General features: G+C 37.4%; 1 protein-coding gene across 1 annotated transcript; it reads left to right on the top strand.

The window, feature by feature from the left end:
• Positions 1-8,559: 8,559 nt before the first annotated feature.
• On the top strand, positions 8,560-23,323 carry AMTN (amelotin). The gene is made up of 9 exons (XM_041727215.1): positions 8,560-8,643; positions 8,747-8,815; positions 11,963-12,049; positions 13,331-13,396; positions 14,320-14,409; positions 18,509-18,544; positions 19,838-19,864; positions 22,209-22,473; positions 23,110-23,323. Exons 2-9 carry the CDS (start codon positions 8,762-8,764, stop codon positions 23,118-23,120), a joined length of 636 nt encoding a protein of 211 aa, XP_041583149.1. The 5' UTR covers positions 8,560-8,643; positions 8,747-8,761; the 3' UTR covers positions 23,121-23,323.
• The last annotated feature ends 4,258 nt before the right edge of the window (positions 23,324-27,581 follow it).

The raw sequence follows: 27,581 nt of genomic DNA on the forward strand, positions 1-27,581 counted from the left end.
AGACAACAAAGAAAATTACAAGGAACAATCAGGGAGACAGCAGAAAAACCAGAAGAATGGTATCATGAAAGCCAAGAGAGGAAAGGAAAGTATTTCAAGAAAGAGGCAATGGCTGATGATACAAATGTCACCAAAAGGCTGAATAAGATGAAGACCAAATACTGCCCCTTAGCACTAGAAGAATAAGGGTCACTGGGAAGAGAGAGAAGTTTCAGTGGAGTGTGGGAATGGAAGCCATTGTGAAATGAGTAAATGGAAAGTGAAGTAACAGAGACCATGTAAACAATTTCTGGGAGAAACAGTCAAGAAATAAGGCAGCAGCTGAATGGAGATGTAGAGTCAAGAGAATTGTGCTATTTCTTAATGTGGACCATGTTAGTGTGCTGATAGAAATGATCCAAGAAAGAGAGATGGAGAGGTAGCTGGAAAAGGAAAGTCCTTAAGAAAGTAAAAAAAAAAAAAAAAAAAACTAACAACAACAGCAACAAAACCAAAACAAAAGTAGAGGAGTTGTCCATTAGCTGGAGTATTGTAACAAGAATCAAATGAGTCCAGGTGCAGCTGTGTTAAGAAGATAAGAGAGTTCCCCTAAAATGGCTTTTATTTTCTCCATGTTGTTTCAGTCCGGGAAGGTGAGGTTGTCAGCTGGAAGGAGTAGGGAAGAGGAAGGGATCAGAAGCAGGAGGATCCCAAGTGAGGATCCCAGCTAGTCTCCCGCTCGCTGGCCTGTGACTGCTCAGCAACAGGCCTGCGTGTGCAGTAATGCAAGCTCCCCACCAGCCACCACCCTGCCAACCACACCACTGTGGCCAAGATGCTGACGGGCACGGGGGATGATCACACAGCGGAACGATGCCCGGACCACCAGTCTCTTGTCAGCATGCTCACTAACACTCCGAGCCATTATGTTATGCACTCTCCAGCCTAAAATCTGTCTCTTTCCCTTGTCCCCCAACTCTTAGTAAATGACCTTGCCTACCATTTCACAGAGCAAAAAAGAACCCATCAAATTGATTCCCTCAATTTACTGCCACCTTGTCTACAAATCTATCCATATCTGTTCCCATCTTCTCCTTTATTTCTGGTCCGATGACCTAGTCAGAAACCAATTCCTCCAAGTGTGCTCTAAAGACAAAAATACCCTGCCTTCCAGAGCCTTTATTCCTCGTCCTTCACCAGTTGGCAGTGGAAGTTTTCAAAAGGCAGAGTTGTCTACAAACATCACACCACCCTGTGTCCTCCTCGTTATCTCCCACTCTCTTCTCAGCATCCTCCAGCTCAGCTTTCACCCCATGATTCCAATTCCTCAGTTCACCATTGACCTACTTGTTGCTGACTTCAAAGGACATATTGCCGTCACTGCTGTACATGCCTTCTTAGCCACTCTCCACACTTTGATCACTTTGTCACTTGCAAAACTCTCCTACTTTGCCTTGTATAAAACCATCCTCTCCAAGTTTTTCTCCTAAGAAGCTGCTCCCTCCCAATCTCTTGTACTCCTCCTCTGTCCACACTTGATGCCTGTGGCACGACCGAAACTTTGGCCTCATCTGTCTCACTTTACATGACAGGCACCAAACTGACAATCTACCAGCTCAATCCTCACTGTTGGAAGGGGAGGCGGGCGGGGGGTCAGGGGGACCGGGTGACAGGCACTGAGAGGGCACTTGACAGGATGAGCACTGGCTGTTATGCTGCATGTTGGCAAATGGAACTCCAATAAAAAAATATACAAAAAAAATCCTCACTGTCTAGCACAGTGTCTGAAAAATAGGAAATACCTAATAGAGATTTTTAAATAATTAGTTATAAGACCAGGACATATTTGGGCTTAAGGTAAGGGGATAGGGACACACAGTGAAACTGTCACTAAAACAAGCCCCATGGCCAGGGATTCCTCCCCATCCCGTATTGATAACCAATTAACATAAACCATCTAGTCTGAACAATTGATCAGGAAGTGAACAATTGACATTTCAGCACTTCCTCAACATGTGATGATTTAAAAAAACAATTACAGTTATTTGGAGGGGGCACCTGGGTGGCTCAGTGGTTGAGCATCTGCCTTCGATTCAGGTCGTGATCCCGGGGTCCTGGGATCGAGTCCCACATCGAGTCCCCACAGGGAGCCTGCTTCTCCCTCTGCCTGTGTCTCTGCCTCTCTCTGTGCCTCTCATGAATAAATAAATAAAATCTCTTTTAAAAAGTTATTTGGAGTTTTTAATCAAGAAAATCCTACCACTAAATTACATAGACAGATGAGAGCCAGCTTAGACCTCCTAGTAAAATGTGGGTCAAATAAAACACACTGCCATCAGTTTTTTACTTTTTTCTCCTCTAAGATTTAGTGACAGTTTTTTATGTTTACCCTTCTCTCCAATCAATCCTATGACAATCAGCAAAGGAAAGCTAGAACCAAACATAGAGCGTAATCCAATTCACCTGCATTCAGTCCAAATTCATTTCAATGCAAGTCTGATCAAATTTCGGTGTTTTTTTTTCCCCCAACCAACTGAGGAGAGTAAAATAGCTCCATCCTAAACTCATTCAGAAATAGTTGGTCAGCCAAGACTTGGCTCTATACAAACTTGTTCGAGGCCAGCTAATCATCAGAGGTCCACCCCATCCAAAAATTCATCCCCAAACAGTTGGCCATTCAAAATCTAGTTCTACACAAATTCATCTGAAATCAACTTGTCAGAAAAGAGTTTCCTGTCCAAAGCTCATCCAAAGGCGGCTGTTTAGACCTGGAACAACACAAATTCGTCTTAGACAAGCTGACCCGCAAAGGATTTTCTTGCCCAAAGAAGTTATTCAGCAAGGAGCTATCTCAAACCAACTCATCTGAAACAAGTTAATATACAAAAAGCTGTATCATTCAGAACTCGTCCAAAGAACAGCTGCCTCTCAAATTCATCTAAAACTAACTTATTAGAAAAATGTTACCTTGTCCATAGCAGCTCCCAAAACAGCTGTTTAGTTAAGACCTGGATGTACACAAAACTACTGAAGAAGAGCTAAGAAGCAAAGAGCCAACCCATCTAAAATGCATCCAAAAGCAGTTGTTTCATCAGGTGCAGCCTTCCTTATTGTCATCCAAGAACATCTATTAAGCAGAGAATTGTCTTGTTCAAAGTTCTTCTTATACCAGCTATTTAGTTAGCCACTGTTCTACAAAATGCTCATATGAAACCCTGTAGTCAATCAAAATCTCATCTATCAAAATATTTTCTAAAATCTGTTATTCATTTAAAAACTCATGAATCTCAATCTTGTCCAAAGCTACCTCAAAAAAATATATATCTGATTTCACCAAACTCCATCCAAATCTGCAAATCAACAGTGGCCTTGGACGAACTCAACCTTATCAAAATGAAATTTTCCCTCCTTGTGATTCTCTGTTCAAGCCCACACCCAGATCTAATGTTTTCATTTTCAAGCTCTCACCCTCAAACACAAACTGCTACTAAAACTTTCATTGCTCCTCCTACCACTACTTCTGAAGCAACTTCTCCCATCACCACCACATGTGCAATTGAGCTCCAACTATCATTCCCACACTAACATCTGTTATAACCATAAACCAAACCACTACACCCTACAACAGCCCAGAAGCTGGCATCTATGACAATTATTTTGAAACAAAGCATCTCCCTGTGATTGCATCTAACTTTAAAACATAATCTCCATGTGGCACCACAGAATCATATACTAATGTCCCATTTGACTTTGAAACTATGTATTTTCCTAATTATTTTGACAAAACTTAAAGCAACTCCCCAGTTGGCAATATTGTATGGATTCTGAAACTACATAAATTCCCAACACCCTTCCAGAACCTTAACTAATCATCACACCATCATCTGAACACCGAAATTATGAATTAATCCATGACATGGGTACTGCATCTCTTATCCCTCCCTTCAGCATCTTCATTTGTTGCCATTTGCAGGACATTCTTTTCCATTTCAGAAAATCATCTATAATCAAGCTTATTTTTTTAAATCCATAAGTATGTGCTCTTAATGTTGAGTTGAAATTTTTCTACATAAACAGAGTACAATGTTACCACAATCTATTGACCTCAACCTTATAGGATATAGAAATTTGATATAACATATTCAGCATTTCTAATATTACATACTGAACTTTATTACCTCGAGAAAAGGGGAAATCCACTTTGTCAAAAAGTTTGGACATATTTTTCTGATGCCTAATCTGAACAAAACTTTAAAAGATTAGTAAAAACATAGTTACATTCTATTTAGTAGAATTTTAGGTATACTTAATTGAGCAGCTGTCCTTCTGACATTCACAAAAATACTCCATAAAAAAGTGGCTTTGCTGCATATTTCCAAGCACATGCCCTAATTTCCTCTGAAAGAGTATAAACTAGTCAACAATTATAAAGAATTTTGTAAATTTAAAAGTCAAGGGATCACTGGGTGGCGCAGCGGTTTGGCGCCTGCCTTTGGCCCAGGGCACCATCCTGGAGACCCGGGATTGAATCCCACATCAGGCTCCCGGTGCATGGAGCCTGCTTCTCCCTCCGCCTGTGTCTCTGCCTCTCTCTCTCTGTGTGACTATCATAAAAAAAAAGTCAAGCAAGTGTTGATTCAATTCAACTGAGATTAATTTTTCTACCACATGCAGGATACTTTGCTGGGTGCTGCAATAAGCAAGACACAAAATCTTCTTTGAAGTCTAATATCCCAACATGAGCATAAATAGCAATAGCATCAGCCAAAGTAGAATAAAATAAATAAGAAAGTCACAAATTCCCAGAAGTTTTCAGAAAAGGTAAAGGCTGACGCCTAAATAGGGGGAAGGTAGAAAGACTTAATGGAAATTGTAGCATATGGAAGAATCTTTAAGGCCGAAGAGAACATTGACAGCAGAGATTAAAAGTGAGACCCCAAGCAGAGGGAATAGCAGGAAGAAATGGAGAGAAACAAGAGGAAAATACACTAGGGATGTCTTCTGACCCTTAGTGCATATTTCCATTTCACCTGCGCACTGAACAGTGATCAGACACTTGCTATATTTCCCAGAAGAATTCAAGCAGGAATTCTGACTTACTCAGTTTTGTGCCCTAGCTCCTAGTACAATGCTTGGTCCAGCACAGTTTAGGTTTGTGTTGAATAAGTATCATTGGAATGACCATGCATCAGGGAATGCTGACTGCAGTTTCCACTTATTCCACTTATCAAATGAATCAAATTTATTTGATTTATTCCACCAAGCTCTGGATGCAGCTAATAACCATCTTGAATCCTGTTAACACTATGGTTGAATGATTGAGTGGTGGAAGGAGAAAGAGAAGGTTTCCGGTCTGCCTTACTCTTTCATTGTCAAACAGGGTCTTAGGCTGGGATTCACAGAGACAACCTTGGTTAAGGGTAATTCCAGATCTTCCCACAACCATTGGGTGGCATGGAGTTGGGAAGATAGTACATTACTTGTCTTGAGGAAGCCTAAAAAGCTCAAGGATGACAAATCACTAGACATTTCCACAAAGATTCCTCTAAACCAGAGATTTTTAGGGCACTTTGGTGGCTCAGTCAGTTAAGCATCTGACTCTTGATTTCAGCCCAGGTCATGATCTCAGGGTCGTGAGATCGAATGCTGTGTGGGGCTGGGCATGGAGCCTGCTTAAGATTTCCTCTCTCCCTCTCCCACTGCCCCTCCCATGCTGCCAGTACTCTCTCTCTCTCTCTCTCTCTCTCTCTCTCTCTCAAAAATCATAATAATAAAATAAACCAAAGACTCTATCCTGACCTATCAGGAGACCCATGAAACCCCTAAAGTTTTCTGATACATAAGCATATGCACTTTTCTGAGAAGATGGTGATTCAATCAGATTCAATCAGATTCTCAAAGAAGTCCATAACCTAAAGAAATAAAACTAAAACCAATTAGAAAGATCAAGAAATGTCTAGACCTGTAGGTCTAAAAGATGTCATCTGCAGTTCATAAAACACTTTCATGAATCCTGATATCTTTAGTCATTTTAGAAAAATAAGTTACCTCACTGTTTTTGCTGATGTCTCTGTTTTATAATGATTTAGGAATTTTTTCCCTTTTGTACTACATATTTCTTGACACTCAACTCCATAATTATATTATTGTAAGTTATCTGATTCCAGACTTAAAATTTCTTGTCTAAAAAATTACTCAGCCTTCTGAATTTCCCTTGTTTATTTTGGTCAAGTCTCACAGCTCAGTTTTCGAGCTAGGGCGTGTCCCATTCTCACTTGGGGCTGGAGGCATGTCTGCAATAGGAGCTGTCAATTCCTTGAATCACCTGAAGCCCAGATAGTCACAGTGATTCAGTTCCAATGAGCTGTTCCCTAGCACTGTACTTTAGGCTGGAGATAGAGCACAAGTCTCCTCACCTAAGTCCAGAAATAATAGTGCCATAATAGTCAACTCTGCCTCCACTAAAGAGAAAAAAAAAAACTTAAGGAAGCCCCACTTTCCACACATTCATTGAGAATAGTTTCCAGGGAAAGTGGATTCCCTAGTGTCATGGGCTTCTTGAATATTTAATTTTTCCACACAGTGTGGCTACTTGAATATTTAATGTTTTACCACCACCACCAAAATGTAAGCTCATGAGGATATGGATTTTTACCCCTCCCATTCACTTTTATTTCCAGGGACTGAAACATTGCTAGCAGAACATAGGTGAATTTATGCTGAATTATGGGTTGGAAGAACAAGTTGATTGGATAAATGAATGAGTGAATGAATGAATGTATTGAAAGCCTCTGAGAACATAAAGTTGCTTCCCTTTCACATCCTTTAGCACTTATGCTCCACTGCTCCTCCCAATCTCATCCCCTTTCCAGGCTATTCTCTGTCTCATCAATTATATTTTTTCTTCAAATCCATTTAAAACCCCATCTCTTCTCTGAAGTTTTCTTTCACCTCAACCTTGCTCCAACTCCCTGTGGCATATACCTCTACCTTTTATTCATGAACATGTGGTGACCATCTGGTTTTTTGTAATGTTATTAACATAGAAGACACTAAACGAATATAAAACAAGGCACTAAGGACTCTCCATCCAATTCAAAAGAAACATACAGTCAGGAAATAATAAGGGAGTCTTATAAGATAATATCTAATTAAGTGCCAAAATGAGTAATAAAACAAACAAAATGGTACAGAAAGTTAAAGAATTAGGTATCTCTCCAACCCTGTCTTCCACTTCCACCTTCAGTCCTTTTGTTCCAATGATTTGAAACAATAACATCATCCCTCCATACCTAGACCCTTGGATTGCCTAGATGCTCTGCTTGCCTTCTTAAAGAATTTTTTTAATCCTTCAAAACTCCAGCTTAGGGTCACCTCCTTGTTAAGCTTTTTCTGCCTTTCTGCCTCCAACAAAATTAACCATGCTCTCCTTCATACCTGTGAATGATCCTATTACTTCACTTACCAAGTATATACTAGCTAACCTTTGTGTTCCCCCTCCTAGACAGTATTCCCTTTCCTATCTGACAATAACAAAAATCAACTGAATAGTTACAGAAGAGCTTTCTGGAATGTCTCATTGTCTCAGACAATTTTCCATTGATAGTCTTTCTGGACCCCAAAACAAGCCAAACTTAAGATGGCCTTCCAAGCAAAATCCTGGCATGACACAATACATCATTGACGTGTACTTAGAAGTTGTTGAAGAGACCCAACCAACCTCCATAGAGACATCATTAAAGAGGTGTCATATCTCAAAATCTCCCCATGCAGCCTGGGGCCCTGAAAACCTATGATGAGCACTTAGTTGTTCTTTTTTTTTTTTTATGACACAAACCTCAGGAGGCATTTGTGTTTTGTTCAAGTTTCAGGATCTTTTTCCTTGTTGAAAATAAAGCATACCATTCAACATTTCTGGATGGCAATCAACCTTATCTATTGAAATTAAAAACATAAATATCCTTTAATTCAGCACTTCTAGGAATAAAATCTACAGAAATACTCGCACATCTGTGAGACAGGTTTTATAAGGATGTTCATTATTCCACCTTTATAATTATAAAATACAATGGAATGGATTAAATGTCCATCAAAAAGAAATGTTATGTGTCATAACATAACCATTAAATAAATGAAATAAATCTATATGTACTAACATATGAAGTTGTCCATTATTTGTAAAGTAAATAGAGTTGCAAAGCAATGCATAATAGGCCTAATTTTTAAGTATGCACAAAGCTACACATCTTGATGTTTGATTTATGTGTTCATACAAACATGACAAAACAGATACATCTGGGAAGTCATTTGGGAAGGAGATGAAGTGAAAGAGGATTGCAATTTTTTATTGTCTGCACTTTCTTTAATTGCACAAGGTATGTATTCTTGAAAAACCCTCTATTCAAATGGTAGACATTGGGTAATATAATGTCTGCAGCTAATAACTCACCTAATGAAGTGTTGGGAAATGAAAGAAACCAGATGATTTCACAGACAGCTAAGTCCTGATTGGCCTCTCAGTTGCCAGCCTCCTGGAATTGAGTTTAAATTCCTTCTACAAACTTACAACTCATCAAAGGGTAAAATTATTCACCAAGAAACTGGAGAAATCAACTGGACTTTGAATATCATTTCACCTGTACATTTTGCCAAGTGGAGAGAAAGGTAATGTTAACTGATCATATTTCAAATAGAACTTTTTAAAAAATGTCTCCTCTGAAAAGGGAAAAAAATAGAGTGAAAGATTGATACTATTTTGTTACTGTAGGTAGCATTTTGAAACATGAAGACTATGATTCTACTACTTTATCTTCTAGGATCAACTCAGTCATTACCGGTAAGTGCAATCTGTCTATTTTATTATCAGTTGGCCTCAGGCCCACCACCCACTGCTTGTAGACCTATCTTTCTTCCTGCACTCCATCAACACTGCTCTGTCCTGTGACCCATTCCCTTAGTTTTCTGTTTTTGTTTTCCAAGGTGAAAATGATAAACTAATAAGGTGGCAGTGCATATTTCAACATACTTAGATTTTTTAAAAGCATCCACTCTAACATGATAGAATTTCAATTATGTTGGCAGAACCGTGGGGTAGAAACTAGGGGGAGGGGGAAGGAATGCCTTAAATTATATCTACTCAAAGTGGCTAATTATTTTACTTTCCAAAAAGAATTTAAGACTTTCTTGGTAACCCATTATGTTCTCATAACTAAAGAGGTAAACTACATTTTTTTATTTTACAAATTGGAAGCATGAAACATATAGACTATATAAACTCTAAAAAGATTACCAAATTGTGTGACTATATAAACTCTGAAAAGGGGGATCAAAGTGCACAACACCAGGGGAATATTACAAAGTGGCCAACTTTTTTTACTTAGAACATTAAAAAATATATTCACATATAACAAGTGTTTAAAAGAAGGAGAACTAGTGTCCGAATACATACTCCAATTGTCCTCCAATATTTTATAGACACAGATGTGGGTGGTTTGGATCTCTAAATGGACTTCCCTTTGACCATTTGAGATGCTTGAGTGTGGACATAGAGAAAAAATTAGATGCAATTTTCTATGAAATAGGAGAACACAAAGAGACCATTCTTAATTGAACTCTCTTGACATGTCTATAGTCATCCACACAATCAACAAATACTTATTGAAATCTCTATGTACCAAATATTGCACTAGCTGCTGAAAATACAATGGTGAGGGGTAAAAAAAAAAAAAAAAAAAAAGACATGATCCTTCATGGTGTTTGCAACGACTGTAGATACTAATAAAGATTTTTTAAATAAATGTTGTTATAAATTATAACTATGACTAGTTCTATGAAGATGAATAGGGTATCTTATGTGGAGGGGTTAGAACCAATCTCCTTTTATTTCACTCCAAATATACCAATGTCCTTCTTTAAAGAAGTTGTCTGCAAAAAATTATTTTTGAAACAAGCTAAATTAGCAATTCTTTTGTAAAATACAGATTTTTCACTTCAAACAAATTTACCAAAAAGTTCTTCGAAATAGGGTATCTTTAGTGTATTTAAATTACCATATAATTTGTGAAAACTCAAGATAAATAAAACTTTCCAGGCATACAGCCACTATCATTCAAGGTTGACTGAGGAGTTGTGTGAAGGTTAATGCAGATTGCTAATCACCAACGATATGACAGCAGCTGGCAAGTTAGTGGTGCAGGGGGTGCAGGGTGTGATACTGACATGCCTTTAAGGTACAGCAGTGGTATTTATCAAATGAAAAATCAGGACACATGGACAAGATATTTTTTATTATTTGTAAATGAGTTTATTGAATTATCATAAAGGTATAAAAAATGAACCAAATTTTAAATGTGGACACATAAAAGAGCCTAGTGATTATTTTTAGCAGATCCAAAGCTTGGAAATAGGGTACACATTGGTGATGGAGTAGAATGCATATTCAGGAGAGTGGCTGGGGTAAGTGACTTTGATCAATAAGAAAGTAAACTCAAGCAAAGACTTGAAGCAGGTGAGAGAGTGAGCCAATGTCTAGGGTAAGAATATTCCAAACAGAGGAAACAGACAGAGGTGATGTTTTGAGGCAAGAGTGAGCCCATCTGCCCAGAGATAGCAAGTATCTTTGATGGCAGCAACAAAGTGAGCAAGAGGAAGTGGGATGGGATGGAAGGTCAAAGAGATAATAGAGGTCCAGGGCATGAGGACTGTGTAGGCCATCATAGAGTCTCTGGCTGTTACTCCAAGTGAAAATGGAAGTCTATGGAGGGGTTGAGCAGAGAAGCGAAAGAACCAGACTACTGTTTTCTTTTTTTTTTTAAGATTTTATTTATTTATTCATGGGGGACACAGAGAGAGAGAGAGAGAGAGAGATTGAGGCAGAGACACAGGCAGAGGGAGAAGCAGGCTCCACACAGGGAGCCTGATGTGGGACTCAATCCCGGGACTCCAGGATCACACCCTGGCCTGAAGGCAGGCACTAAACCACTGAACCACCCAGGCATCCCAAGACTATTGTTTTCAAAGGAGCACTCTGGCTGCCATGCTGACAATAGATTGTGGGGAATGAAAAGCATGCATACATAATCTTAAACCTTAAAGGGACCGCTAAGGGTAGATAATACCAATCTTACCTCTTACAACAGAAGGGAAAAGTCCATAGTGAAACCAGTCAGTGGCAGCTTCAAGATACAGCCAAGTCACTCAAGGGCTGATATAGTGCTGGAGGGCCATACCATTCTGCCCTCTGGGATGCAAAGGCAAACTGGAGTTGACCAGGCCAGGAGGCTTCTACCTGAATGCAGAGAAGCTGATGAAAAAGGATTTATTTATTCGAGGACTAAGAGAACTTGCAGGGATTCTGGTACAGGCTCTGCTACTTGCCGTATCACCTTGGGCAGGTCACTTTGCTTCTGTGAACCTTAGTTTCCTCATCTATAAAACAAAATGATACAACTAGATAATACGGATGTCAATGACATTTTCATACCTGCAATTAGGTTATTTTTAATACACTAGGAAAATACCCAGGCCAGGGACAAAATTGAATTTCCATTACAGGAAATGACTTGTCAGGCACAAGGCAGAAGCAGGAAGCTTCATGACAATGCAGTAGAAGTTATGGCAGTTTACCTTCAAGCATGGGGGAAAAGCAAATACTTACAGAGCTAATGTGCTGACGATGTTTTTCATGTCCTGGAAAAGGAGAAAGGCAATTCCAGAAAAGAGAAGGAAGCCTAGGAATTACCACCATGTGCTCAACCCCACCTTAGATCCCTCCCCACCACACCCTTCTGCTGTGGCATTTTTCCACTCTACAATCCCATCTCCTGTCATACATGAAACTTTCCAGGGAATTAAAACTACTCCAGAAACACACAAAGCCTAAAAGCAGACATTTCTGCATTTGTGACAACTTTTTACGTCCTGGAAATAAATGGATACAAAACCCCAGACCCAACCCTGCCTCATCTAATATTTGTTATCACAGGCACAGCTCAACCCGGCTTTGGGACTTCCTCCAACGAAACTGACTCCACACCAGGCAACACTGCTAAACCAGCAACAGCCAAATCAGGTAAGCGTCTACAGTGGAGAACATCTGCAGACCAACAAAGGGAGCATGTTAAGACTAGTAAATTTAAAATCAAGATATACACCAAGTATTATGGCTGAACAAGAGAGGATGACTTTCTCTTGGGAAGGAAAAAAAGAATCAACATGCCTTTTGAAAATTTTGAGCAGGAAAAGCAAAACATCTTCATTATTTTTCTTTTTGTCTCAGTAATAATTTGGTTTAGCAACCAATAGTAAACTCTGAAAAGCAATAGCTACACCTATAGACAAAGCTTGGTCATCAATGCTCTTGAAATACTGTGACATAATCATATGTGGTAGCTGCCAGAGCCAGCAGGGATTAAGATACTTCTACATAAATAACTGCAGATTTCCTTATAACCTTTTTAAGTTCTTTTGTTACTGATGAGCTGATGTTACCATAAAATCTGTTTCTTCAAAGCATATTGAAAGACTTTTGAAATCTACATTGTCTCTTGGCTACGCCCTTCTTCCGACTCCAACCCTTGTTCTGCTCTAAAGGATCCCTTCTTACCTACACCTAAACTTTGTGAAATAGTACAATAACACCAAAGTCTGAAGCCTTTTTTAATTTATGGACATTAGAGAACACTCAAGACAGGACCGCATCTCACTCCTTAAGGAACCTGAAGCTTATACAATTTAGGGGTCCTGTTTAAGAAAAAGAACACAAAATTAGATATGTAAAATTACATATGAAAGTGTATGAGATAAGAAATAAGAGCCAATTACACATTTTTAATCTCAACACACTGCTACGATGCCTCTGAGGGCCATGGAAAAGATCAACACTGATAAGAGGTCCCAAAGCTTAACCTCCATTTACCTTCATCCTAAATCCACCTGTGACAGGAGTATAGGTACTTGAGGGGATCCCTGGGTGGCGCAGTGGTTCGGCGCTTGCCTTTGGCCCAGGGCGCGATCCTGGAGAACCGGGATGGAATCCCACATCAGGCTCCCGGTGCGTGGAGCCTGCTTATGTCTCTGCCTCTCTCTCTCTCTGTGACTATCATAAATAAATAAAAAAATAAATAAATCTCTCTTTAAAAAAAAAAATAAAAATAAAAATTGAGAAGCCAAAGTAGATAAGCTTACATTTATAAAAAAAAAAAAAAAAGAAAAAAAAAAAAAGAAATAAAGAAAAATAAAAAATAAAAAAAATAAAAAAAATATTAAAAAAAAGGACCTGAGGATATTCACCATTGGCAGCGTGCTGGAAACAGACAAGCTCTGTTCTTACCTCAATTTCAATGCCCTACAGGTCTTCCCCTCTTTAAGTCTAATACCACTGACACAGATGTTCACACTGGCATCAGATCTGCAGCTGGTAAGTACCCTTAAATCATTTTAATATCCACTGTTAAATACAATACCTAATGTTGAGTATATCCACAAACACACACACACACACACACACACACACACACACACACAACACACATTCTTTGTGGATAAGTTGAAAAAGTACACAGAAAAGTCAGAGCATGGGATGCCATTCAGTATAACATTAAAAATTCCTCCTAGTAAATGGGCTTTTAGGGGAATTAATCAAATTCTCACATATTTACTGCTTTAGTTCTTCTTATGTCTTCTTCAAGGTCCTCTGCGCATTCCCCTGACATATTTTCCTCACTGGCCTCACAATGTCCACACACCTACACAAACGCTATAACTACTATCATCATCCCAACAAGAGCAAACCAGAAGGGGTAGAAAGATCTTCATCCTTCTCAAGGACTATCTGTATAGTTGACTCTGTCTGGGAGAGGAAACATAATAAATTCCTCTCCTGATTAAGGTGGTCAAATTTAAATACAGTATTTAGGCCATATTCAGACTAGATATTTCATTGTGACCCTCACCATTTTTATGGGACAACCTATGAAGGAATTAATTTCTTTATAAGAAAGTTAGCAAAAAATCCCATGAACCATAGTTATTATAGTCAAAAGGGGAAAGTGAGGATAAAATCATCCAAGTAATCCTCGAGAAAATGCGTTCATATGGGAAAAGTTAGTCTTGCACATTAGGGTTGTACCAGTAGACTAAGTAAGTCCCCGAAGTCTCTACATCTAATTCCTAATGCAATAGTATATCACATACTAGTTTTTATGTGTGAATAGTAAGTGTATACATGTGCCTTGCAAATCCTCCCTTCAAGCATATTTTGCATTTGGTAAATACATTTTAGTTTCTTGAATGTGCAACACATGACACAACACAATGACAATCTTCTCCGTTGTCCTACAGCTAAATCCTGCTGCAGGGATGGCTTCTGGTACCCAGACCCTCCCACTCAGCCTGGGGGTACTGAACACACAACAGCAGCTGCAACCCCAAGTAAGTTCAAGACAGTTCAGTTCAACTTCAGGGAGTATATTCTATCTAGAAGCCTAAAGGGGAGGAAAGAATTTTTTAAGGTTCTTACAAGTTTTACCCAGAAGAGCACCTGGGTGGCTTGGTCAGTTAAGCATCAGACTCTTGGTGTCGGCTCAGGTCATGATCTCAGGGTCCTGGGGTGGAGCCCCACAGCTGGTTTCATACTCAGCATGGGGTCTGCTTGGGATTCTCTCTTTCCCTCTTCTACCCGTGCCCTCTCGTGCGCTCCCTCTTTCTCTCCCTCTTTCTCTCTCTCTCTCTACCAAATAAATAAATAAATATTTTTTATATATAAAGTTTTTATTTATTTATTCACAAGAGACACAGAGAGAGAGAGAGAGAGAGAGAGAGAGAGAGAGGCAGAGACACAGGCAAAGGGAGAAGCAGGCTCCACGCAGGGAGCCCGATGTGGGACTCGATCCTGGGTTTCCAGGATCACACCCTGGGCTGAAGTCGGTGCTAAACTGCTGAGCCACCCAGACTGCCCAATAAATAATTCTTTAAAAAAAAAGTTTACCCAGAAATTTACAGAGGGATGTTCAATTAAACATAGAACATTTTTGGCAATTTGCTCCTTGATGAAAACTCACCAAGAAAGCTGAGCACACCACCCTATAACCTCTCTAAAATACATTTGTAATGAGTAACAGGAAAATGTGAGGCACTGGGGAAAACTGAAAAGTAAACAAATATAAAGGAGGAAATCGAGAGATAGCAGGATTCTTTTCTAGCTTGCTCTTTTCTATAGAAGACTTTCTGGATGACCAGAATCATCCCAAAGAAAAAAATCAAGAGATGAATTTGCATCAAGTCTAATCTTTTTCTGTGCTTGTTCCATGCCCAAGTCCCCAGTGACTTTCTAGTTCCTTCTCGCCTCCCATCATTACTGGCTTTCAGGAAACCCTCCCCCAAAAAAACCCTCTGTCACTAAGATTTAAATGGCATACGTAGAGCATTACTCTTACCAGAAGTGTTGTGTTTTAACAAAAGACAAAGCCCAAGATTTACCTTCTTGAAATTTCTCTAAATACCTTAGTGACTGGAGAAATACATAATGATCTCTTTACAGCTAGACTAAATTGTTTAGAGGTAACTTATTCTCTGTGACAGATTAATCCAGCCCCTGTCTTTCCCACATAATGATCTAATTTTTTGTAGAAGTGTCTTTATGTATTATATATATTGTGTGTTAATTATAGAGAATTGAGAAAATTTAGAAAACCAAAAAGAAAAATAACCCACCCGTAATCCTACCAGCCAAAACTAAACACAGCCAGCATTCTAGGGTATGTCCTTCCAGTTGTTTTTCTACACATGTAAGTACATTTTTTAAAGAAAATATATTCTTACTATGTCTAGTGTTCTATAATCTAATTTTTTCACTTAATGTATTTTGAATAGTTTTTGTATTTTGAAATATTCACTTATAAAATTGTTTTGATTGTTTAATGTTCTATCATACTGCAAAAATTTGTTTGTTTGTTTGTTTTTTAAATATTTTATTTATTTATTCATGAGAGACACAGAGAGAGAAAGGTAGAGACACAGTCAGAGGGAGAAGCAGACTTCATGCAGGGAGCCCGATGTGGGGCTCGATCCCGGGACTCCAGGATCACGCTCTGCGTCAAAGGCAGGCGCTAAACCGCTGAGCCACCCAGGGATCTCCAAAATTTGGTTTTTTTAATCAAAATTTTTGCTTCTGTAAAGAATATTACAGTGAAAACACTTTAACTAAGTCTTTAACCATATCAATGATTATTTCCTTAGAACCAGTTCTTAGGAATAGTATTTGTGGGTCTAAAGATACACAAAAGTGCAAGACTTCTAGTACATGTTCCCAAATTATGAAACATAAATACAGCAATGAGCCAATATATTCTAATCATCTTCTTACCTCTCTGGACACCTCCAGGTCATATTAAGAGCAAGCTTGTATTAATTAGTAAATGTAATCAAAGCTGGGTGTAATTGACAAAATAATTTGAAGTTGCTTAATTTAAATTCTATATCATATGCAACTGATACCTTTCTCTGTATTTTCATTGTCCAAAATAACAGTACAAGAAACCCTATATTGCTTCATTTATTCCTCTTTGTGAAATTCTGTGACATAACTAATTTTTACATTTCTTTTTTAATATTGAGATGTATATAAATCAGCACTTACTTCTTACAGATATATTAGAGCCTTCACTCAAAGTATTTGCCTCTTATTTATATCTTAATAATAAAAGTGATCCTCTGAAAAAGACTAGAAACACAAGCAAGTAAAATGAGACTCTCTTTAAACATGACCCTGATGTAATCCATATGCTAACTCTCCAGCTTCAGTTTCAATTGTTGCCCAGCTCTAACCTTGAAGTCCAATTTGGCACATCTTCATATTCACCGAAGAATATCCACTGCAGTCAAAGGCTTTAGTAGGCACTAGAGATGATCCTGAAGGTTCAGCAGAGAGGGTGTGACATTGCATGCTCCCCAATATGCAATAATATAAATCAATCACCATACTTAGTAGGGATTCTTCAATGTCTTCAGGATATGCCACCACCAAGTGTCCCCATATGTGACCTCCTGTGCAGCCCCAGCCCTTCCAATCCTGAGTCTCCCTATGCAGCGTGACCTGCATCCTCTGCCAGAAACCTGGGCACCTGTCCACAGCTCTTATTTATCAACATGAGGCCAACATGATTAAGGATGAACTCTAAAACCACAAAACTCTGGCCAAATCCCAGCTCCCTAGTTATACGTGTGTGGTCAAGTTACTTCACTCTGCGGCTCATTTTCCTCATGATTTAAAACAGGGATTAAAGTAGAACCTATTTCGAGGGCTGTTAAAAGGATTACATAAACAAATAAACATAAAGCACTTAGAATAGTACCTACCACACAGAAAACACTCAGTGTTAGCTATTTTATTTCAAACAATTCCTCCACCAAAATCTAATACAATTTTTTTCTCTTTACTGTTATATTGATGAACAACTAAATTATCTTTTATGACACTTCATATTCACATATCTGTGGTTTCCTATTTGTATCTTTTTGTTCTTTCTAATTGGCCTTTAAAGAAGAAATCTCAATTATGCTTTTTTCCAAATCCTCAGTACCCCTTCCCTTCAACCCATTTTCCCATCGCCATTCTGAAGAATAGTTGGGCTTTTTTTTGTCAGTAGCCAAGGATCTGACTGACAGTAAGGCTTTTTCTTAAATGTATGTCCTAAATATGTGTGTGTACCTTTTGGCATTATGGGTATTACTGTACAAACTATCCTGAGAAATAACAAAGTTAAGAGTCTCTACTTCATAAGACTTCTACATCTTTTGGGTTGGTTAGTGTCAAAATTCCATTTGGATAACTTTCATGACTCTATGTGAATTTCTATAAAAATAAAAATAAATTTTAAAACCCTAGTTCTCTGTACAAATTCGAGATTAGTTCTTAGAGTATCAGAGCATGCCAACACCTCACCCCAATCTTTTCAACTAAAACTTCATAAAATTTATGTGGTTATCAGTGACCTGTGAAGTAGTTCTCACTTACGTCTAAGAACTCTGCCAGTATCTAGATGATAGAATGATATTAACTGTAATTTTCTACCAGTGCTCTATTTTAACAGCAAAATATCCATCCAGATTACCATTATGAGACTAAACACATATGCTTCATTAAATCTTTGTATTTTAAAAATCCGTTTTTAATGTGTCTTCTGAGATGTCATATAAAAGAAACATATGCATTCTACTATTCTTATTGCTTGTACAGTTTGGAGATAGCTTGAGACCAAAATTATTTTTTGCCCATTCTATTCAGTAACTAAATGTGCTGCCTTGGACTGATTTCTAAATCTCTCTGGGTCTAATCTGCTTTTTTCAAATTGGTTGACTTCCAATTCCCAATTAACTCTATGAGTTTCTACCTATGACTGTAGCTGATACATTGGTAACAAATATTTATTCAATGAATATTGTATACTTTTAAGAAGATCTCAGTATTTATATCATCTGCTAGAACTTATCTTTGAATATAATTTTAATTGAATTTTTCACTCTTTTTCAGATGTTACCAGTTATTGTAGCACACCTTGGAGCCCATGTAAGATTATTCTATAACGTAATTTTTATTTTATATCATCTTAGTTTGACATATGTCATCCTGCCTCAATTCACCAGATAGTTGCCAAATTTCTTATTTACTTTGCACTGTATAAACACTGGTTATGATGAGCTAACCCTTATTGAGCATTTATTATACACCAGACACTGTTCTAGGTATTATATTATTTGTTATATACTATCTCAGTATTCATACCAACCTTTGAAGATAATATTTTTATTTCTAATTTGAAGAACAATTGGAAATACAGTTCTTCAGTTACAATCACACAGTAAATGTCATGGATGAACTAGTCAGCCCCTTAAACCATACAGCTAAGAAAAAAAGTAATTAATGGGACTGATCTAATGATTAATGATTTGGGGGATTTCTTTTTCAATCTCAAATTTACTTATTAACTATGTATCTTTTCCCTAAAAATAATACAAACACCTTCCTTTCTCCCTATTTTCCTTTATGAAAGGTAATACTACTTGAGATCACTGATAAAATTACCAAGGGTCAAGATCATATAGGACCCACATCAGGTGGTAGCTTTAAATTCTGAAAGCAGAATCAGATAGAAAGTCTGAATCAATTTTTAATTCCACATCTGGGAACACAACCCAATGAAATAATCTGAAATATAGCAAAGGTCTATTTACAAATATATTAATCAAAATAATAATATGTGTGATAGAGAAAAAAATCGGGTGCAACTTAAATTTCAACAAAAGGAAAATGATTGAGTAGGTGGTGCAACGTAAGAGCAAATACTTTGTGACCATTCAAAAAGTATATTTATTTGAATCTGTCACTAGTAAGGTCAAATAATAGTTGGTGTATTATTAAAAGAAAAAATAAGACCCAAATTACATAAAGAGCTTATATAAATTATATAAATAACTTCTATTATATAAAAAAGAAATGTGTGAAAAACATGTAGAAGAAAATCCATCAGGCTCTGTATGACAGGATAGTATTTTTTTCTTTGTTGCTTTCTGCATTTTCCAAGTTTCCTCCAATGTACATATATTACTTAATAGTAGAAAAATATATGTTTTAAAATTCAGAAGACTTCACATCACTCAGATCTTAGGTATTAGCAGTCCAATATCATAAAGTGACTTGAATTATCTGAAACAAGTCATAAAGGCAATTAAAATACTTTGAAAAATTTTAAATCTCTTTACAAATTTTAAAGTATTTTAAGTTTTTAAATTATGTTATACATACCTTACCTCAAATATATTAAACTTTGTCTAACAACTTGTGCTATTATTTTCCTTTTAGGGTGCTATCCTGAGCTCAGAGGAATTGGTAAAAAAAAAAAAAAAATTAAATTACTAGCATTTCAAATTCTTCTCATGCTATCACAATCCTGCTTTCTGTCACCACACAATCTCTTTTTACCACAACCCTTAAATCTGGTGTATATTATCGTAAAATGAACATTTTTTACAGATCCTTGCATTGAGATACCTTTGTCTAGCTGGGGATTTCATAATCTTCTCCAACTACTTTTCCATTAATTTGACTTAGCTTTTGTTTTCCATATGTTGATATTAGATTCAATTCTATCCAGAAGTTCAATGCATATTTTTAACTTTATATGATTAAAATCTAGGATTATCAATGATCAAAAAACATGCAATGTTGAATAATATACTTATTGGTATTTGTTGCAGGAAAAATTAATTTCTTGGCTTAAATTTTTAATATTTATGGGAAAAGTTCTAGCATTTTATCCTGATGGATGAACTCTTCCCTATACACATAAATAACTAGAAGGCTGAACCTAAATAATACTCATCTTACCATCATTAGATACTTCTGTATCTTTCCCCATAAGTCATTTTTAGAAAAAAATGAATTAATGTGATATCTAAACATGACACTGAAGAGTTGAGGCATTATCTGGGAAGACAGGTTTTCTTTTAAATCTTTCTATTATGAAAAAGGTAGAGATTTACTAGATTGTTCACAAATAAAATCAAATAATGGGGCTGTTTTTCAACAATGATACATGAAAGCCCACATTTACCATTAATAAGCCAATTTTAAGAGACACCTTCTAGATCTTTTATATATATTGCCTTTAATCCTCACCAAATTACAAACTACAGATATTTTTTAAATAAACTTTATGCCCAGTGTGGGGCTTGATCTTAACCCCAAGATCAAGAGTTGCATGTTCTGCAAACTGAATCACCCAGGCACCCCACAAAGCGCAGATTTTTTAACCCAGGTATATAGATAACAAAACTGAGGCTCAGAGAACTTAAGCTATGTTGGTCCCAAGGTCAAGAAGTAGTAGATTCAGATCAAAAGTCATTTTTCTATCTGCTATACCAGTGGTTTTCAAACTTTTTAAAGTAAAACCCACAGTAATAGCTGTATCTTTAATGCAGCTAACACACAAACACACACACATACACACTTCATGAAATAGTATTTACCCTTACTGTATGGAATGCACTTGGTAACTTATAGTCTATTCTTTGTGTCTTATTTTTTAATGATAGGCCTTACCACCTTCTTTATTTCAAATCTATAGATGCCATGACCCCCAGCTCGAAAACACTGTGTTTCACTCCTGTCTCTTTTCTGGCATAAGTCTAATTCTGCCTTCAGTACCTGGTAAATCTAAGACAGTGTTTTCCAAACTTCAGTCTTGGATCACCAAATCAAGACAATTCAGGGTGCTGATAAAAATGTAGATTTCTGGATCCTGCCCTAGATCAGATCAATCAGAATCTCTCTAACAATGGAGCCTGGGAATTTAAACAAACTTCTCAGGAGGTTCTTACACAAACTAACAATTAGGAACTATGCCCAAAAGAACTGGCCTATATCTTAATTATGAGCCCTCAAGCCTTCCTATTCTATGTCAACATCACTGGAACTGAGGAGTTTCAGAGAACAAGTTCCTGCCTGAACTTTCTCCAAATCAAGTTCATACTAAATTATTTCTTCTTAGGAGAAACTTATTACAGTAATATTTTCCAGGAAAAATAAATATAGGCAGCAACAATGTTTATATCCAGTATGCAAATCACTGACAAACCTACACAGAAGAGTTCCTTTAAGTAACTTCAAGGAATACACAAGTTGCTGAACTGACAAGAAAAGTATTTCTGACTGAATATTCAATGCCCTCAAAAAAAATCAAAAGAAACTTGAAAACATGCAAACCATGAGATGAGGATTGATTGACTAATTAATTTTTCCCATTAATTATTTGTCTCTTAAATTCTTTAAAAACTTCTGGGCAAAAGAGAGACTATAATTTAGGTCAGTAGCAGAGATATAGCCCAGCATAATTGTATGGATTTTCTATCTTAGTTCTACCTCCATGTACACCTGAGATGAACAAATTATTCATTATTCCTTTTCCCATGACTGGCTTGGTTCTGATTTATCCTTTCTGAGGAAAATAAAATACAGCATGGAATTAGTCATGAAACCAGCACCAGGCTTGATCAGGAGAGGGAAGCATTTCTTCTGAGAAATGCCTAATCTTTATTATTTTCTCTGACTCTACTACCCTTTCCATCTTGCATCCCTGCCCCAACTCACTGCCCTTGAAGGAGAAAAGGCTGGTTGACCAGCCTTAAAATGTGTCCTTTTGACTTTGTTTGCCTTTTTCCTTTCCTCATTCCAGCCAGGGTCCCCACAAATCTTCACAGGCCTCATTTTTCAGCCACTGTTTCCTGGAGCCATCCTGCCTACCAGTCCAGCTAATCCAGATGCCCAGAATGGAATCCTTCCTGCAGGGCAAGCAGGAGGGAATCCTGCCATCCAGGGAACCCCGGAGAGCTTCTCCACTACTCCCAGCGACACAGATGATGACTTTGGAGTGACCGCCCCTGCAGGCATCCAAAGGGGCACACACACTACCCAGGAAACCACCAGTGGGCCACCAAATGGTAAATTTTCTGAGCCAGGAAAATGCTGCAGGAGTCACCGCAGAGTGGGAACAGGGTTCTTTGTCTTGCCTTGACAAATACAGATCCTAATAAAATCAGGGCTCCCTTTTACCTCATACAAATGATTCCAGCAATGTGAGGGAATATTTTTACTGGGCCACCAATCCTATTGTATCAACCCAGAAAGGAGACATTTAATTGCTGGCATTTAATAGAAAATATTTAATAGAAAATAACACCTGGACCTGGAAGTCTTTGGAAAGAGACTGTGCTCTCCCTTTCTTATCTCTCTCTCTGACCCCCAAACATAGACAGGTCTACAACAGACACAGTTAATCAATCATTGTACTCTTGTCCACTCACTGATCATGGATGATACGCAGAAACTTCTTAACATAGTATTACAAGCAGCCACTAGTAATAGTTGCAAAACTAAGCTCATTAAGCACCAACAAGCAGAGATAATCATTTAACGTGTAGGGATGTCTAGAACCCAATGTCCTTGGAAATAACAAAAGAATGATTTGATATTGATACTCTTGCTCCTAGAAAAGAAATTTGATCTCAAGTAACAATGTTTAAATCTGATATGATATGCTTTTACCTACCTTTAAAAAGTGTTTTATTTTCTTCCAGGAACTCAGTAAGCTGTTTTGAATTTTTTCAACTAAGCTGCCTTAAATGTGGTGATACATGCAAATAGATTGAGACACACTAGAGACTGTCAGAAGAAACTCTTAGTTTACCTAACTTTCTTGAAATTTCAGAAAACATATTTCTCAGAATATGTTCAGAAGAGAATAATGACTTCTGAAAAAAAAATTGAATGGATACATTTGCCTTTGAAATGTAACACTATGCCACCTTGGACCTGGAAGATATACATATTAAACGTATTTTGAAACTGACCCTTTTTCTTCTTTGGGGATGGAAGGGTGGACCCTTTCAGAAATTACATTACCTCAGGACACTTAGATCTTGCTGCAGATGGAGGACTTTCTTCGGAGTAGGGATACTACAGTCATGGAGGGGATATTCAGCAATATAAGGATAAGTTCTGATTTCTTTTTTTTTTTTTCAGGAAGACTTTTTTTAAAAGATTTTATTTATTTATTCATGAGAGACACAGAGAGAGAGGCAGAGACATAGGCAGAGGGAGAAGCAGGCTCCCCGCTGAGCAGGGAGGCTGACAGGGGCTTGATCCAGGACCCTGGGATCATGACCTGAGCTGAAGGCAGATGATTAAGCACTGAGCCACCCAGAAGCCCCTGGGAAATCTTTTTCTAGCACTTTTAATTATTGTCACATGACACTAATGGAAAAATAGTTTTGGAAAATTGAATCCCGGTTTATTGTCCTTTGGCTGTGAAAATCAATTTCATAAATATTTACTATAGTTTTTTTCTTTTTCAGTGGGAATTTATGAAATTGATTTTTTACATATGTACTGCAATAGCAAATATATTCCTGGCAGAAAAGATCTACCCTTTAAACAAGGCACCAATGAAAACTGAAATCTCCACTTGCAACTTTATTCTCTGGTAGAATTTTCCACAGCCCAGCTTCTGGCTTTAAACAGTATATTGAGCTTTTTCCTCTACCATTACTACATATTTCTGCTTCCAAGCACCACAAGACAAGTTCATATTTCAATACCAATTCTTGCCTTTCACTCTGGTGTCCCAACATTTGATGGGGTGAGTCACTGGGGCAGTAGGGTAGGAACATTCCCAAGAGCCATTTCTGAAATGAAACAACCAGAGCAACTTCATATTCACAAACCACATAAATATACCCCATTATACCCAAATTCAGTGTATTCCCAAATCAACCTTTCTTAGGCAGATCCCCAAAATGCCTATGATCATTTCAATGCCATTTGACACAAGACGGAATAAGATGAAAGGAAAATCAAGGTGGAGAGAGTCAGATGTTTTCACTGGTTGTGGTTAAAATATCTTACTATTTCAAGAGCTATAAAACATAAGACCCTGTAAGCAAATTACCGGCATCGTCTTAGGGCCTTGGAAGGGAACTATACAAGTGAAGAGCACTGGAGCGTAAATTTAAACTTCATTAGCTTCATCATAAATCCATCTCTGCCTTCCCACCTTTATCCAGATCTAAACATGCTCTCTGCCCTTCCTCCCCCGGTATTTTGTGAGTTTTTTTTACATTAATCTTATTTATGTCCTTATATTAAAAGGGCAAAAATGTCATAATAATATCTATCTTGTTCTAGGTGACAAATTGTTCTTGGAGCACAAAGAAGGGGGAAATAATATATCCTGAAGGCATTCTATGTGGAAAGTACAAAATATTTTTAGAAAATTGAATTCTAATTTACTCTTCACACGATAAGGGATACCAAAGTCTAAAGACCATCTAGTAGAAATATATCATGAACCATATATGTAATTTAAAATGTTCTAGTAGCCACACGAAAGAGGCAAAAAGAAATAAATGAAATTAATTTTGACAATACATTTTATTTAACTCAATGTATATAAAATGTTATAATTTGACATGCATACGATATTTAAAAATTAATTATCTGTTTTAGATTCTTTTGGGAGGTTCTAAACCTTTATATTTTTTTCACGTTTTAAAACTTTATTTGCAAAAAAAAAAATAAAATAAAACTTTATTTGCATATTTAAAAAATTGTGCATTCCAGTAATCAAAATCATTTGGACAAAAAAATGGCACTCCGATTAAACTGCATTTTAACAGCCTGCGGGATGCTCTAGATCTCACCGTCCTTCCATCCCACCCAGCTTCTTCCTTCACCAACATGCAAGTCATTTTCCTTTCCTGCCAGCCAGCCAGTCAGGCAGATGGGAAAGGCAGGCGCCTTCGCCGTCAGTAGTTCTCCATTCTTTGATGTGAAAAAGGGCAGCACAGGGGATCCCTGGTGGTGCAGTGGTTTAGCGCTTGCCTTTGGCCCAGGGCGCGATCCTGGAGACCCGGGATCGAATCCCACATCGGGCTCCCGGTGCATGGAGCCTGCTTCTCCCTCTGCCTGTGTCTCTGCCTCTCTCTCTCTCTCTATCATAAATAAATAAAAACTTAAAAAAATTATTTTAAAAAATAAATAAATAAAAATTAAAAAATAAATAAACTTGACCCAACCGCTTTGCATCTTACAAAGGTAAACAGCTAAAAGAAGTACAACAAGAAGGCATTGCGGGATGCACAGTGCAGTTGGCGCACGTCCCACTGCGGTTCGCCTGCTTGCTTCTCCGGTTCAATCGCTTCTTTCAAGGCAGCGGATTTTTCTCTTGCGTTTCTGTCTTCTTCGATTTCGACTTCTCGAATTTCTCGATCTCAGCCATATCGGGTTTGTCAGACACGGTTGCAGAGGAAGCGGAGCGAGGCGCACGAGCGAGCTGGAGAGAGGAGAGGGATCCGCTCTGCGCTGCGGCCGCTGCCGAACCGGCTCTGAATCTTTAGAATCAGATGAGTATTTCTGCTTATATCTCAGTTTAAACCAGTTACACTTCAGGTGCTCAATAACACAGGTAGTGAGTCGCTACCATATTGAGCAGTGCGAGTCTAGATTTAAGGAAAGAGCCACAAGTTTTAAAAGTAGAACTCCCATTCAACTGATAGGAAATCTAAAGCTTGGAATACGTTGCATGTCCAAAGTCACAGAGGAGCTCGTATTTGGTGGAAATGGCATTTGAACTTGGGTTTGCATAACAAGTTATAAAGTCGATAGAAACTGATTTAAATTTCCAAAAATAAAATTTAATCAGTAATGCTACAGGAAAGACCAAATCATCTTTCTTTTCTCTCTCTCTCTCTCAAAACAAAACAAAAAACAAAAAAAAAAATGATACTATAAAATTGTTGCCATATAAAAGACAAAGTCAGAAGTAAATAAGAATGATCTTTTCAATAAATGGTGCTAGAACTATGATATCCATATTCAAAAAAAAAAAAAAAGAATTTAGACACTGACCTTACAACTTTTACAGAAGTTAACTCAAAATGCACAACTATAAAATTCCTATAATATAGCACAGCAGAAAATCTAGATGACTTTGGATAGGGTGATGACTTTGTAGATACAATACCAAAAAGACTATATGAGAGAAAAACCAGGAAGTTGGACTTCATTAAAATTAAAATTTTCTGCTCTGCAAAAGACAATGTTAGGAGAATGAAAAGACAAGCCATAGACTGGGAGAAAACAGTAGCAGAATTGAAAAAGGACAGTTATCCAAAATATCCAAACTACTTATAAAATTCAACAGTAAGACAACAATCCAATTTTTTAATGGACAAAAAAATCTGAACAGATATCTCACGAAAAAAGCTATACAGATAGCAAATAATTATATGAAAAAGAGAAAAAGCTCAACATCACATGCATGAAATTACAAATTCAAAAAACAATAAGAGACTACTATGTGCCCATTAGAAAGGCTAAAATCCACAACACAGGTAATACCAAATGCTGACAAATGTGTGCAATAATAACAAGATCTCATTTCATTGCTGGTGAGAGTGCAAAATGGCATAACCACTTTGGAAGACAGGCTAGTGATTTCTTCCAAAACTTAACATACTCTTAAATGATCCAGCAGTTGCACTCCCTGGTATTTACTTAAGTGAGTCAAAAACTTAAGAATCTTCATACAAATTTTTATAGTAGCTTTACTCATAATTGCCAAACTTACAAACAACCAAGATGTCTTTCAGTAGATGACTGATAAACTGTGGAATATCCATATAATGAAGTGTTTATTCAGCTATTAAGCCATGAAAAGTTAAGCTTTTGAAGGAAACTTATATGCTTATTGCTAAGTAAAAGAAACCAACCTGAGAAGAATACATGGTATATGATTCCTACTAGCAGGCAAAATAATGGAAACAGTAAGATTGGATTGCAGAGGTTCAGAGAGATGGAGAGATTAATAGGTGGAGCACAGAGGATTTTTTAGGACAATGAAAAAAACCTCTGTATCATACTGAGATGATAAATAAATGTCATTAGACATTTGTCAAAACCCATGGAATTTATAACATAAAAAGTGAACCCTAATGTAAACTATGGAATATAGTTAATAAAAATGTATCAGTGTTAGGGAGGCCCTGGGTGA

The sequence above is a fragment of the Vulpes lagopus genome, chromosome 12, assembly GCF_018345385.1.
Source record: "Vulpes lagopus strain Blue_001 chromosome 12, ASM1834538v1, whole genome shotgun sequence".
NCBI classification, from domain to species: Eukaryota; Metazoa; Chordata; class Mammalia; order Carnivora; family Canidae; genus Vulpes; species Vulpes lagopus.

Coding starts and splice junctions, on each gene's coding strand:
- AMTN (XM_041727215.1), top strand. CDS start 8,762: ATGAAGACTATGATTCTACTACTTTATCTTCTAGGATCAACTCAGTCA. Junction 14,410..18,508: donor AACAGCAGCTGCAACCCCAA/GTAAGTTCAAGA, acceptor ACTCTTTTTCAG/ATGTTACCAGTTATTGTAGC. Junction 18,545..19,837: donor TAGCACACCTTGGAGCCCAT/GTAAGATTATTC, acceptor TTTTCCTTTTAG/GGTGCTATCCTGAGCTCAGA.